The sequence below is a fragment of the Arvicanthis niloticus genome, chromosome 5 (assembly GCF_011762505.2).
Source record: "Arvicanthis niloticus isolate mArvNil1 chromosome 5, mArvNil1.pat.X, whole genome shotgun sequence".
NCBI classification, from domain to species: domain Eukaryota; kingdom Metazoa; phylum Chordata; class Mammalia; order Rodentia; family Muridae; genus Arvicanthis; species Arvicanthis niloticus.
Genome location: NC_047662.1, coordinates 85729297 through 85742506, shown reverse-complemented (window position 1 = coordinate 85742506; position 13210 = coordinate 85729297). Strand labels below are relative to the sequence as shown.

General features: G+C 43.3%; 1 protein-coding gene across 7 annotated transcripts in view; it reads right to left on the bottom strand.

Annotated features, from left to right (window-relative positions):
* The window catches only part of Susd1 (sushi domain containing 1), a 122537-nt gene that overhangs the window by 60737 nt on the left and 48590 nt on the right, over positions 1 to 13210 (bottom strand). For all 7 annotated transcript variants that reach the window (XR_013110652.1, XM_076934890.1, XM_076934893.1 and 4 more), the window contains 2 exons: positions 3743 to 3840; positions 2484 to 2670 (listed from right to left, as the gene is read on the bottom strand). Coding sequence is in view for 6 of the 7 variants with exons in the window: in XM_076934890.1 (XP_076791005.1) it covers positions 2484 to 2670; positions 3743 to 3840 (285 nt within the window). In the remaining variant the exon portion in view is untranslated. The remainder of the gene's footprint in view (positions 1 to 2483; positions 2671 to 3742; positions 3841 to 13210) is intronic.

Below are 13210 nucleotides of genomic sequence, written 5' to 3'. Positions count from 1 at the left end.
CTAGGTGGATGGAGTGACAGAACTTTTCGATGGTGCAAAAATAAAGACTGGAGCTAAGGTCGAGCATATTCTGCTTCCAGCCAGTGTGACTCTACATAAACCCCAATCCTCACTAGGTAGCTTGCAAATGTAGCCTGCTTGCATTTAAACTGCCAACAAAACAGAGTGGTGCAGACATGACACTCAGCCTCAGTCATGCCCTGTGCTCCTTATCCTGATTTTAGTTTGGATCCTAAACTCCAAAATCTGGAAAATATTAATAAACAGCATCAATGAACACGAACTCACTCATAAGTACTTCTTCAAAGATAAATTTGCTTTGGAGGCTTACAAGACATTAATGCAGACTGCTGCTCGTATCATGAAAATAAATTTTCCTTAAATCCGATGTCCTTCCCTGCACCTTCCATGACACAACTCTCTCAGAGCCAAGGTACACAGCGGGTCTATCTGATTTCAAAGATCACATTTTTTTTTCCTAGTGGAAAAGGCACTTGGGGGCTAATCAGATATCTGTAAGAATGCTGTCTTTCTGACTCAGCAGCAGATGTGTTTGAAGGCCTTTGATGACCTCTTCAAGAGGCGTATCCCTGAAAGCCCACAGGTCATTCACTATAGTTTCCTTAGTTACAGAGCAATTTCTTATCTTTTTACTCTCACATTATATACCTGAAGTAAAATAAGTTTTATTCATTAAAAAGTCCTAAGAGGCCTAACTTCATAGCTGGTCTTATACTATTTCAATAGGCAAGCTATCTTATTATTTCTGCCTGATGGTAGGTTGTCATCTCCCCTCTGCATGGTGACAGCAAGAGGTAGCTTTTCTTTTCTTATTTTCTTCTTTTCTTTCTTTCTCTCTTTCTTTCTTTCTTTCTTTCTTTCTTTCTTTCTTTAAAAAGATTTATTTATTTATTTTATGTATATGAGTACACTGTTGCTGTCTTCAGACACACCAGAAGAGAGCATCAGATGCCATCACAGATGGCTGTAAGCCACCATGTGGTTGCTGGGAATTGAACTCAGGACCTCGGAAGAACAGTCAGTGCTCTTAACCATTGAGCCATCTCTTTAGCCCCCTGAGGTAGCTTTTCTTAATAGAACATCAAATAACTAGTTACAAATAATAAATGTCACCACTGCTGCTCAAAGTTTATCTTTAAAGTATTATTAAATACAAATCCTCTTTTCAAAAATATTTTTTTTAGTGTGTATGTGTATGCATGCACATGTCTGAGAGTGGCCATAGCGGTAACAAAAAGACATGGGCTTCCATGGAACTGGGGTTACAGTGTAGTGAGCTGCCATGTGGGTGCTGGGACTAACCCTCTGCAAGCAGAGTAAGCACTCTTATCTACTGAGCTATCTCTCTGGTCCTGCTGTAAAAACGAACCCACTTGAGCTGTGGAGACAGCGTAGTTGGCAAAGCGCTGCTGCACCATCAAGTCCACAAAACTTACTCTAATTGTGGTGTAATACTTCTTAAATCCCATGACAATTACATGCAGTGGTCTATTCCTACTTTTAGCATACATGTCTGTATTTTGTACGTGCATGTGTTTATATGGGTGTATGGTTGCACGTGTGTATGGTGCATATGTGTGCAGATCAGTCGAAGGTAGACACTGGGTATCCTGAATCATTTATGTTTAAGAAAAGGTCTCTCAGTGAGCCTGGAACTCACTGATTTGGCTAGGCTGGCCAGCCAGCCCCAGGAATCCTCCTATCTCCCAACACTGAGATTTTAGATGCATGACTATTCAGGGCTTTTAACATGGGAGCTGGGCATCCAAACTCAGGTCTTTATGCTGTGTACCCAGCACTTTATTAACTATGCCATCATCCCAGCCCTTACTACTCCTCCTCTTCTTTCTTTTAGATACGGTTTTGCTATGCAGCCCTGGCTGGCCTCGAACTCACAGAAACCCACTTGACTACAGAGTGCAAGGATTAAAGGCATGCACCACATCTGGCTCCTGTTCCTACTTCTTCACTCTCCTTTGGGTCCACTTCCCCGTTCAACCAATACAGACCCCTCTGCACCCTAAGGCTGCCCCTGCTCCCACTTAACCACTATTATCTGACCCCAGCACCAGACCAGCTCATAGTAAATGAGAAGCCAACCCTTCAGTTTCTCTGCTCCTCCTCTTTCTTAAACAAAGGAAAGAAAGCCTGTTGGGCTTCCTAGCAAATATAAGCAGTATGGCCCTCTACTCCCCTGTATACCTGCAGATCCATGACATCATCATTTAATGTCCTCTCTGTTCCCACCACTTGTCCCCAAGGACTCACCTGAGAAACAATCGCCAGGGCCATTCAGCTGGACCACAACAAAATAAGAATTTTTCCTACTACTCCTGCTCTGGTTCTACCCATGGAGTAGCTTCATCCCTCCACTCACACCGACAGAAATCTCCTGTCCTCTTGGTTCCCCACATCTGTGCTCAGAATTCCCCAGGAGGAAATGCCTCTTTCCCTTCACCTACCAGCCGTCCGGAAGCCAAGGATGGCGGGCACAGAGCGCCTGGGAGGGGCTGTGGAAATGCTCATGGTGTAATTGGCTCCTTTTTGGAGGTGCAGGCACACTTCTGGGATCCTGCTGTCTGTGGTCACATTGAATGTCTCCTCATAAACTGATTCCACAACATCTGGCTGCTGTCTTTCAATGTGTATCTTTAGAATAGGAAAGACAAGAGAATCTACCATGGCTCCAATCAAAATAACCCAGTCTTCCGGGGTCGTTTCTCTGAGGTCCCATCTTAGACACTATGTAACCACAAAGGTGAGTAACCACCGAGGAAAGAAGCCTGCTCTACCTTGAGTACCTGAGGACCTTGAGTACCTAATCAGCCCAGAAACCAATAAGACCCAAGCTGAGACAGAAGTGAGAACTCATGGCTCCTCTGACCACAAATCATCAACAATAAAAGGAAGTTCTAATGCCAAATCAGCACATGCTTCCAGCCTTCTTTGAGGCAGGAAAGCAAGAAGTGCTTGGAAACAAGCAATAAAGAGAATGCCAAACATAAATGCTTGTCCCACAATCACACTCGGTCAGATGGCATATATGCTAGATGTAAAATATGTGTATATCTCAACAATACCACCCACTTTTTAAAAAGGGTAATAGAACCAGAAAGACAATTAGACTGACTAAGCGTCTTTATAGTTCTCATTCAAACCATATAGCTGGTAGACAGCAGCGCTAAACAGTGTGCTTTGATTGTTGTTTCTCTAGTTATAGAAGCATCATTGGTTTGTCTTCATGGTCACCTGTGTGATAATAGCGTTCACGACCTGCTAGAGAAAATAATTATTTTCTAAATGAATGGAGGTTGAAAAGAATCTTCTAACCTTGCCTTGGCTTTGTGTTGGCTCTAACTGAAATGCCAATGTGTGTCCAAGAGTCTCTGTTTAAGGGGGTATGCCAAAAAACTTTACAAAATAGACGAAGTTCACCTAGACTTGCATATTCAAGCAAGATTCTACAGCAACTTATACCAAGTCATTAACTGCGCTGTTTCATGAGTTACACTATCTGTAGCTTGTTACTATATATTGGCAAACAAATATGGTTTCACTTTGTGTGGCTGAAAGAAGGAAGAGAAGCCAGCAGAAGGAAAGGAGGGAGGTGGTGGTGGGGTGAGGGGGAGGGGGGGAAGAGTGAAGCTCCTATATAGGCAAGTTCTTTCGGCTCACATTCCCATTTCTGCATTGCCGAGGTAAAGCAGCTCACTTTACTTACCAAGTACATGATCTCGGAGTTCATTCTCTCTGGGCTTATTTGCCATCTCACACAGGTGTCATTAAACACTGACACACCATGAATTTCTATCACCATTTCTAGAATAGAAAAAAAAAAAATAGAAGAATTGACACATGAACCTCATCAATGGGCTTCGGGGGAACTCCTGGCAGACTCGGAGTCTGTCCAGCTGGTGTCTCTGCTGCTCACCAGTCACGCTCTGGTTCAGATGCTGAATTGAGCAATTCAGGCAATCCCAGATGGTTCATCACGAATGAGCCTGGCCCACTGCCTGACCAGGCCAAAAAAAAAAAAAAAAAAAAAGATTACTGCCTGAGGGTGGGGAAGGACTCCAACTGTGATTAACCTGATGGGCCACTGGATGCCACTGGTGTTCCACTCCGAGGCTGCAGCAAGGCCCAGAACCGAGTTCCCCAGAACCGAGCTCTGACTGGAAGCTTCCTTAAAAGCACATAGGGAAGAGCTTCCTCTCCCTCATCTTACTCTGGGTGGTAGGCACTCATTCCGGTGACTGCTGAATCCCAAAGGGGAAGTGGCATGTGTCACCATAAAGGATGGTTCCTCAGGAGAAGCTTGGGGTGAGTAAGTTCTCCACAGAGTCCCTGGTCACCCTGGGACTCCTCTGGCAGAAGCCCTGTAATTGTGATCTGGTGAGAAGCCAGATTTTCCGATCTGCTGGTTCTAAATAACCTGCACGCTGCCACTTCAGGCGAAGAATCTGGCAGTGTGGGAAAACACATGACTTCCTTAAGTAACATAGTTTCCAAAGGACACTGCCTTCCAACCACTTACAAAGTTGTTCAGCATGGCAGGGAGAAATTCACCTTTTCACTTCTTAAAATCAAATTTCCTACAGATAAGAAAAGTTATTTCAATTTGCAAATGACATGATCTTATATGCAGACACCCCTAAAAAATTCAAACCTTAAAAAACAAACAAACAAACAAACCTACAAACATATGAAGGCTAGAAAGGAGTTCGGGAAGGTTGTAGGACAGGTTAATCTGCGTTTCTGTACCCTAGGAATGAATGGCTAAAGGATAACAAAGCAATGACTTTTACTATTTAAAAAGAATATTTACTAATATTCTTTTACAATAACATCAAGAAAAGAGGGAAAAAGTAACAACAAAAAAACATTTTAAGTTAGGGATTGCTCTCTGATCGCTGGAGATACGAATTTCCATTTCATCCAAAAATAATATTCCATGGCTCTATTTGAGTTTTCATTTCCCAGGTTCTTAAGTCTAAGTGTACCCTAGCCCTGCATACACTTTGGCAATATGGCTGTGTCTTGCCCCGTACTGTGTGGGGTTCCCTTGCTGGGGCTCACCAGCACATGCAGCCTGGAAGGGGAGAGGAGTTAAATCCGCTGAGGACAGGAGCGAACGGACCAATCATTGTCTTTTTTGTCTCTGGAGGCACTGTCTTAAGTGACTGAGTTTCCACGGCCTTTTAGAAAGCTGTATCCACAGTAAAGCAGTGCCCTGTACCCAGGGAAACCCGGATGCTGCAGTGCCCCCTACCCAGGGAGGCCCGGATGCTGCAGCGCCCCCTACCCAGGGAGGCCCAGATGCTGCAGCATCTTCACACTGGTTCTTTCTTTCCCTTAGTTATTCCTCTTGGTCTCCGATCCTGCTTCCTGAGTCTTTACTCCCCATTATGTAATAATATAAACTTCTGGTTCTGTTTGGGGAGAAACTCAAGGTAAGACCGACACCAATATAAGTGAGACGAGATGTTTACCACACAGGCACAAGGAGTTGGGTCTGAGCCTCAGAACAGATGTTCACTTGTTTGCTGTTCACTTATTAATTTACTGTAATCAGCTTGATGGGCCACTGGCTACCACTGGAATCTACTCGGGGAGGCTGGAGTGAAGCCCAGAATGGGCTTAGTGCTACATGCTTAGAACCTCAACACTAGGCGGGTGGAAACGGATAGATGGATCCCAGTCCCATGTAGTAGATGATGAGATCTGAGGAGTGAGAGATCTCATTTCAAAAGCCCAAACTGAGTTCCCAGCACCCACGTCAAACAGTTCAGAACCACCTATAAGTTCTGCTCCAAAGGACTTGACACGGGCACCTGCAGTCACTGCACACACCCTCACAGACACATCATTAAAAATAATAAACCTTTTTAAAATTAAAAAACAAAACAGATGGCTCCTGTGGAACAATACCCAAGAATACCCAAGGTTGACCTCTGTCTTACACACACACACACAGAGAGAGAGAGAGAGAGAGAGAGAGAGAGAGAGAGAGAGAGAGAGAGAGAGAGAGGATAATTCAATAATTCTTTACCTCAGGAGATACTCCTTTTATTGGCTAAGAACAGTAAATCTGTTCTTAGTCACCATAAGGAACAAGGAACCTGAGCCTGAACACCCGTAGGGTTAACATCATTCTCTTGTACAGAACCAAGGTCAAGTCACCTGACTACTGATGGGTGTATGACATGGCCTATGTCTATTGGCATTATATAGAGTCTACATCCTACCACACGTGTCTTTTTTAGTAAATCCAAGTCATATATTAGGTACTGAAAGTAAATTGAAGCTGAGGAAAAAAAAAAAAAAAAAACCACAAATTTCTATAGAGACATCAGAGTATCAGCTATGAAGCCTAAAATTTCATAGGTTTCTATATCAGTATTCCTCTTCAGAACATAATAATGTAGAAAAAAAGAATCCAGTTGTCAGCAGGAAAAAGCAAAAACAAACAAACAAAACCCACACAAACAAACAAACAAAAAAGTAATGGCCTTGTTCTTGCATCTCCTTGGTTAGCAAAGGTGATGTTGATACCAGTGAGTCCATCATTGGATAAACTTCAAGTATAACTGGACACTTCTGTTGCTGCCCATTAAAGACCAGGACTTTTAACATCTCTGCTCCTTTGAACAGCCTTCTGATGGTAACTCAGCAGCTGGTCCAGAGGAAGCAGAGGTATTTCTCCCCCACCATCTTCTCTCTGAATTGCCAATAAAGCAGCCTTCCTGTTCGGGGTGCCTGTGTCATCCAAGTAAAGATTAGAAAAGGGTTTCCTTTCTTGTTCATCCTTTCTGCTCGTTCACTATGACAACTGTAAATGACATCTCAAAGATGCCATCTGCCTCTAGCCTGTGCCATGCTCTGCACAGATGGGACCCAGATCTGATTATAGCGATGCCAGATATTCCATCCCAAAGAGTAGCTTAACAAAGTTGATGTCTTTTCTCATCAAGGTCTACAAACAAACTGAAAAGACTTTTTTTTCTTTTTTTAACAAAAATTCCAGGTGTTATATGTCTGCATTAATGCTGCCCTTTGAAAATACAACACTTGGCAAAATGTATACTAATTCTAATTATGTCAGTAATTGAAAAACGCATAGGGACTGACAAAATTGTTCAGCTGATAAAGGCACTTGCCAAAACGATGAGTTTGATCCCCCAAGCCTGAGGAAACATACTCCGGTAAGTCGGATTCTGACCTCCACATGTTCACAGTGACATACATGCACCCACACATACACACAACTGAGTAAACAAATGCCATAAAACTTGAAAACAAAGGAAAAGGAGAAGGGAAAGCATAGGAAAGTCTTGTTCGGACTGGTCTCCTCTTCCATTTACTGCCCGTGACTTACAGACTTGCTACTGGATGACAAGCATCCTCCTGTGTCAAACACTGGACTGTGAAAAAGACTAGACCATCAGTTCTGTCCTCGAGGATCACGCTGCTTAATGGAAGGAGCAAACACAGTCACGGACAACCCACTGCTCAATCGCACCGTGACAGGCTCCACGCAAATATGGAAGGGCACCAACTAAGAAGGCCTGGAGGACCTGGGGAATTCAGTTTCATGGTGGGCCCAGCCTTGGAACATAAGTGGCTATAGAGTAGGGATCACATGGGAGCAGAAAGAACAGCGAGTTTGAATAACAGGCCAATGAAATCATGAGGTGGGGAAGAGGAATGAGGGAGAAATGTCAACTAGGTACAGAAGAGAGGCTGCAGAGGAAACCCAGGATGCAACCCGGGAAGGGCTTGCCTGCCAGATTGAGGACAGACACTCAGAGCTGAGGCAAGCTGCAGGATACTGATGGGGACAGTTTTCCATTTGAAAGGAAGCACCAGGGTGCAGAAGAACCGGAGGTCATAAAATAGAATCTAATACTATTTCCTCAATGACAACTATATGTCAGGCTCAGACTGCTCTTCACAGGCCTGATCTCATTTTCCCAGTAGTCATAAGGAGCAATAATAAAAACAATAAGAATGAACACTTATTAAGTTATAACTATGGGCCAGAGAGTATGTACAAGACTTTAACCTTCAAAATAACCCGATGGCTGGACATCATCATGTCCAAGGCTTGGATGTGAAGTAACCTGCAAGGGTCAGGCGGCATGAGGGACAGAGTCCAGACTCACAATTAGACATGTCAGACCACACTGCTAGGAGTCTCCGAACTAAAGTAGTCAAGAGGCTTCGAGATGAAATCGGGATGCTGCATTATAAAACAAGAAACAACTCTGAAGAAGATGACTGGGAGGTGAGGGAGGAGGAACAGAGAGGAGTCCAGGCTGACTGCCAGCCTTTGAGCTCGAGAGTCCAAATGAATGGCCCTTCACTGTTCTCCTAAGAAACACAAGCAGAGGCAGAGCAATGAAGCTGCATTTAGGACATGATAGATATGAGTTATCTGCTTACTGTCCAATGGAAAAACAGCCCTAAAAGCCACGGGTCTGTGCATGGAAACAGAAGAAACAAGGAAATATCGGGTAAAAGTAAGACATCCAAGTAGGTCACAGAGAGGGCTCAGTGGCAGAGACCCAAGAACACTAATAGCCAAGGAGACCCTCAGACAAGGGCAGTGCAAGGGGACAAAGTTGAGTCACTAAGAGAAAGTATTCCCAGGAAGCAAAGAAGGAAAGGGTATGAAGGAGGGTGGTGGCTTCCTCACTCCATCTAGGGAGGGTCCAGCATGTCAGTAAGGCCAAGAGGCAAGGTCAACCTTCCTCTCTTCCACCCTAGAAAAAGCAACCTCACTCTCTCCTACCCTGTATCCTTTTTCCTTGATGAACTGGCCATCCAAGCTTAGACTTGGGGTTTGACGTTGGGTTGAAGTACAGAGAGCCGGCCTTGGGTCTGTCCAGTTGTAGGACATATCTCCAGTTTGACACAAAGAAGAGTCCTACAAGGTCCTACTGAACCTGTACTAGGTTTGGGATAATAACATACTCAGCTTTGCTTTACTTTATCCCGTCTACATAGGGGTGGAGGGGTACTTGTACAGATGTAGTATACGTGTATATGTATAACATGCATATAAATACAATATGTATATGGATTTTGATATTCTGTTAATATCTAATATTTCTCTGTGTGGCACTTACTGTATTTTTAGTAATTTAATGTCTACTTCTCAGAGTGAAACTTTGTCATAGCAAAAGCTGTACTTATCTCTCTAAACTTAGCAAACGCCTTAGATAAAGACATTCATAAAGTGTTTTCTTCTCTGATTGATTGGTTAAATGAATGAATGGGTGATTAACAACACTAAAGTATAGGAGGGTAGAGTAAGGATAAGACAAACATGAGTTTAGCAGTTAGATGGTCATTCGTAGAGGAAGGGACGTAATACCTTATCCCCTTTCGTGTTAGGCTAAGATAACTTGGGAAGGGAAGGGAGGAGAGGGTACAGACAGCTCTCTCAGAAGACCCACTGTACAGGGTTGGGGACGAGTCTAGTTTACTCTCCTGGTTTATAGTTTGAGGCCCTTCTTTGTTTTTTGAAAACACTGGATGACTAAATTCAGGTGGCTAAATTCAATATTATCTCCAGTCCAAACAGCTCCTGATTCCAAGGACCCGATGATCTTATGATAGAGCACAGAGCCAAGCTCTGACGTCATTCTCAAACAGACTGCAAAACGGGCACACTTTGATGACTGTGGCAACAAGACATGGGACACATCACTGAAGAGATGTGTGCTCAGCTATAAACAGCCTGATGCCTCCTTTCTTTGTGTTAAGCCCTACGGTAAAGTCAAGTAAAGTGGGTAAAAGCAGCATGCCTAAACTACTAAAGTAAATGACACACTTTATGGTGATTTTTATGGTGCACGAATAAATGTTTATATGTTCACTGGGTATTAATTTTTGTTCACATTAGAAAAAAATACATCTACTTCATCAGAGTCATGATATGCCACATATTACAAGGAATCCTTGATTGCTTTATTAAAACTACAAACTTAAATTGTTTCTCAGGCATGGTAATATATGTCTATAGACTTAGCTGTTTGGGAAGTTAGGACAGGGAGACCTCTTAAGAATAGGCATGTAGGACTAGCCTGAGCAATGTAGCAAAACTCCACCTACATATGCCTGTGTGTGTGTAAAATGTGTTAATATATATATATATATATATATATATATATATATATATATAATTACATATATGTTATTTTAAGAAACAAGCTATGAAAAGAATTCTTTAATTATGTCAAAGATCATCAGGGTAGTATGCGGATAATTCCAGCTTGTGGGAGCATGAACAGAGAAGTGTGGGATCTCAGGGCTTGCAGGCTTGGGTTCAAATCAGAACTCCATCAAGTACTAGTTACAGAATGACCCTAAGGAAATTGCTTAGCCTCCATGAGTCTCAGATCACTCAACTATGACCTGAAAATACCTGCTTTACAGGTTTTGAGGATGAAATGAGATCAAGCATTTCAGGGCCCCCAAGAGAACCCTGGGCGTGCAAGCGGCTGTGTGGAGGCACAGCAATAATGTCAGTAGTGGAAATGTTATGTATATATTCAGATCCAGCCCAGCAGTGTGGCTGATGTGGTACTGCACCCATTTATCCCAGCCAGCCCTTCTCTCCCATTTAAAATGTACAGAGCTGCACGCGAGCACTCACTAGGCTGGTGAGGAGGGCTGACAACCAAGGAGGGACAGAGGGTAACAGGAGCTTGGTGGCATTTGCAGCAGTACCCAGGGCAGATTATGGGATGCAGAAAGGCACCTGGGAGATCAACAGTCTGTGTTTCAACAGAACTGTTGCTCTCCTAAGAGCATGGAGTGATGGACTGGTGGAGTGTGGAGTGTTAACCTTGTAATTATTAACCCAGACTCAAAACATAAAAGGTAAATGACCTGTGCAAAGTGGAAGCCGGGGACAGCCTTATCAAGAACAAATCAGCCTCTTTGATCTTGGAGTAAAACTGAGTCATTAATGTGAAGCCTCCATCTCGGGTTTTTCCAGACACTAAAGCAGTTGCCTAATTCCCAGCTGTCTGGAGTTTCCAGTTCAAACCGGCCTTAGAGGGGAAAAAAAAAAAAAAGTCCTACCACCCTGTTAGAGTTCACACTCCATTAAAAACATTACAGATCTGAGCCACTAACACAGAAGCACAGGGCTTCAAACATATTTTAAAGTAATTCAAAACAATCTGTGTACAGATAATCTGTCCTACCCAATCTGGAATTAAACACAGACATACAAGCAGAGGGGAAGATGGAGGGAATACAAGTGAAGACGATGACAGGGGAAAGAAGTGAACTGTGAAACACAGTAAAACACACACAAACCACATGGGGGAGGGAGTCGGGAAGGGGTAAGACTGATGAAAAACAGGGAAAAGAAGGGGGGGGGGCAGTTAAGCAAGAACCATGACAACCAGCATCTCTCACTCCATTTCCAGAAGCTTCTCCAGCCTACCCCTCCAGAGACGATCTGCACAGAAGCATGAATTAATCAGCATGTAAATCATTCCCTTTATCTGTGAAAATCGAATTTAGCTGCCAATCCTGATTGAGGGCACACAAGCCTCCTCACAGAAAGAGCCTAGCTCCCAGGGAGAATGCCTTTTTTCTCTTCCGAAATCAAAGCTTGCATAAGCCCATGGAAACAGCTGCAGCTGGAGCCACAGACTTAGTAAAAGGTGGAGGGCTGAGGACAGTAATTATAATTAGCGGTTACATAACATGTTTGTTCTTCAAAGTGCTGTACTAAGATCAGCTAATTAATAGCTTACTGTGCCCCATGCAGATCCCCTGGTTTTTCATGTAGTGACTAATCCCTGTGCCCCCACTGAATTCTGAATGGTGGCAGCAGAAGACCTCGAGCAGCTGGACACGTGGGGAAGGGACCACAGCTAAGCAGTTCTCAAACTAAGCCATTTCTTGGGGGAACAGCTCTGGGGAAAAAGCTGTCTTACATTCTCCAGATAAGCCCTGGAGGTGCTGCCAGAGAGGTGATGCTAGGTTAGAAAAACCATCAGTCTTGTGAGTTTGGCCTCAGAGAAACTGGAAGGTGGTACTGGCTTATCCTTGCTTCCCTGCTCAGACAGGGAGACATCTCCATAGATCTCTAGATTCTCGTCTTTTCTTTCCTCCCCATTCCGCAGCCTACATCCTTTGCGCGTATGATGGTGATCGATGAATGTAAGAACTGTCTATCTCCTCCAAGGGTTCCTTTCCCACAGGCTTCAGCAGTCTCTAATGCTTTGAATCTATTTACAAAACATTACAAGGACATATGAATGTGCATTTCCTTGGGAGAGATCTGATTCTTCTACCACACTGTAAATTCTAAAAATGTAGTGTTTCACACACAGAGCACACTGAATATATATCTGTGGGATGAATAGAGGGGAAGGATGGATGTCATCAAATTTCTCTCTTAGGGATGAGACACAGCTCGGACCATAGGTGTTTGCCACGCAAGTATGAGGACCTGAGTTCGATACACAGAACCTCCATAAAAAAGTAGGTCATGGTGGCCTATTTGTGTAGTCTTAGTGCTGAGAAGACAGATACAGACAGATTCCTGGGCTTTACTGACCAGCTAGATTAATCTGAAGGCGAGCTCTGAGCCAATGGGAGATCCTGTCTTTAAAAAAGAAAGGGGAAAAAAAAAAGGTGGATAGGCCCCTAGGACCAACACTGAGATTGTCTTCTGGCCTCCATGTACACCTGCACACACATGCAGAACTCATGTGCATAAGCATACACACACATACACACACAGGCACAAAGAAAAAAGAAAAATATAATTTAAAAGATAGTGTTGTATGCATGTATGTGTGTGTATATATTCATGTATACATACATACAATAGAATATATTTTTTTTATTTCTAAAAAGTAAGGGTATGATATACCCTACATTGTTGGTGTACCTTAAAAATATTACGCTAAGTGAAATAAGCCGAGCTTCTTTTATAAAGCCTCCAGTACCACAAGCTCCTACTTCCATGGTGTGCCTGCAGCAGTCACATTCCTGTGAGACAGAAAGTGAAGGGAGGGAGCCAAAGGCTGTGGGGAGGAAGGAATGCTGGGTTCCAGTTTTAGAAGATAAGAAGTTCTGGAGACTGAGTCTACCATGGTGTGGATGTACATAACACCAATGGGCTGCATACTGAAAACAAATCAGCATAATGCAATTA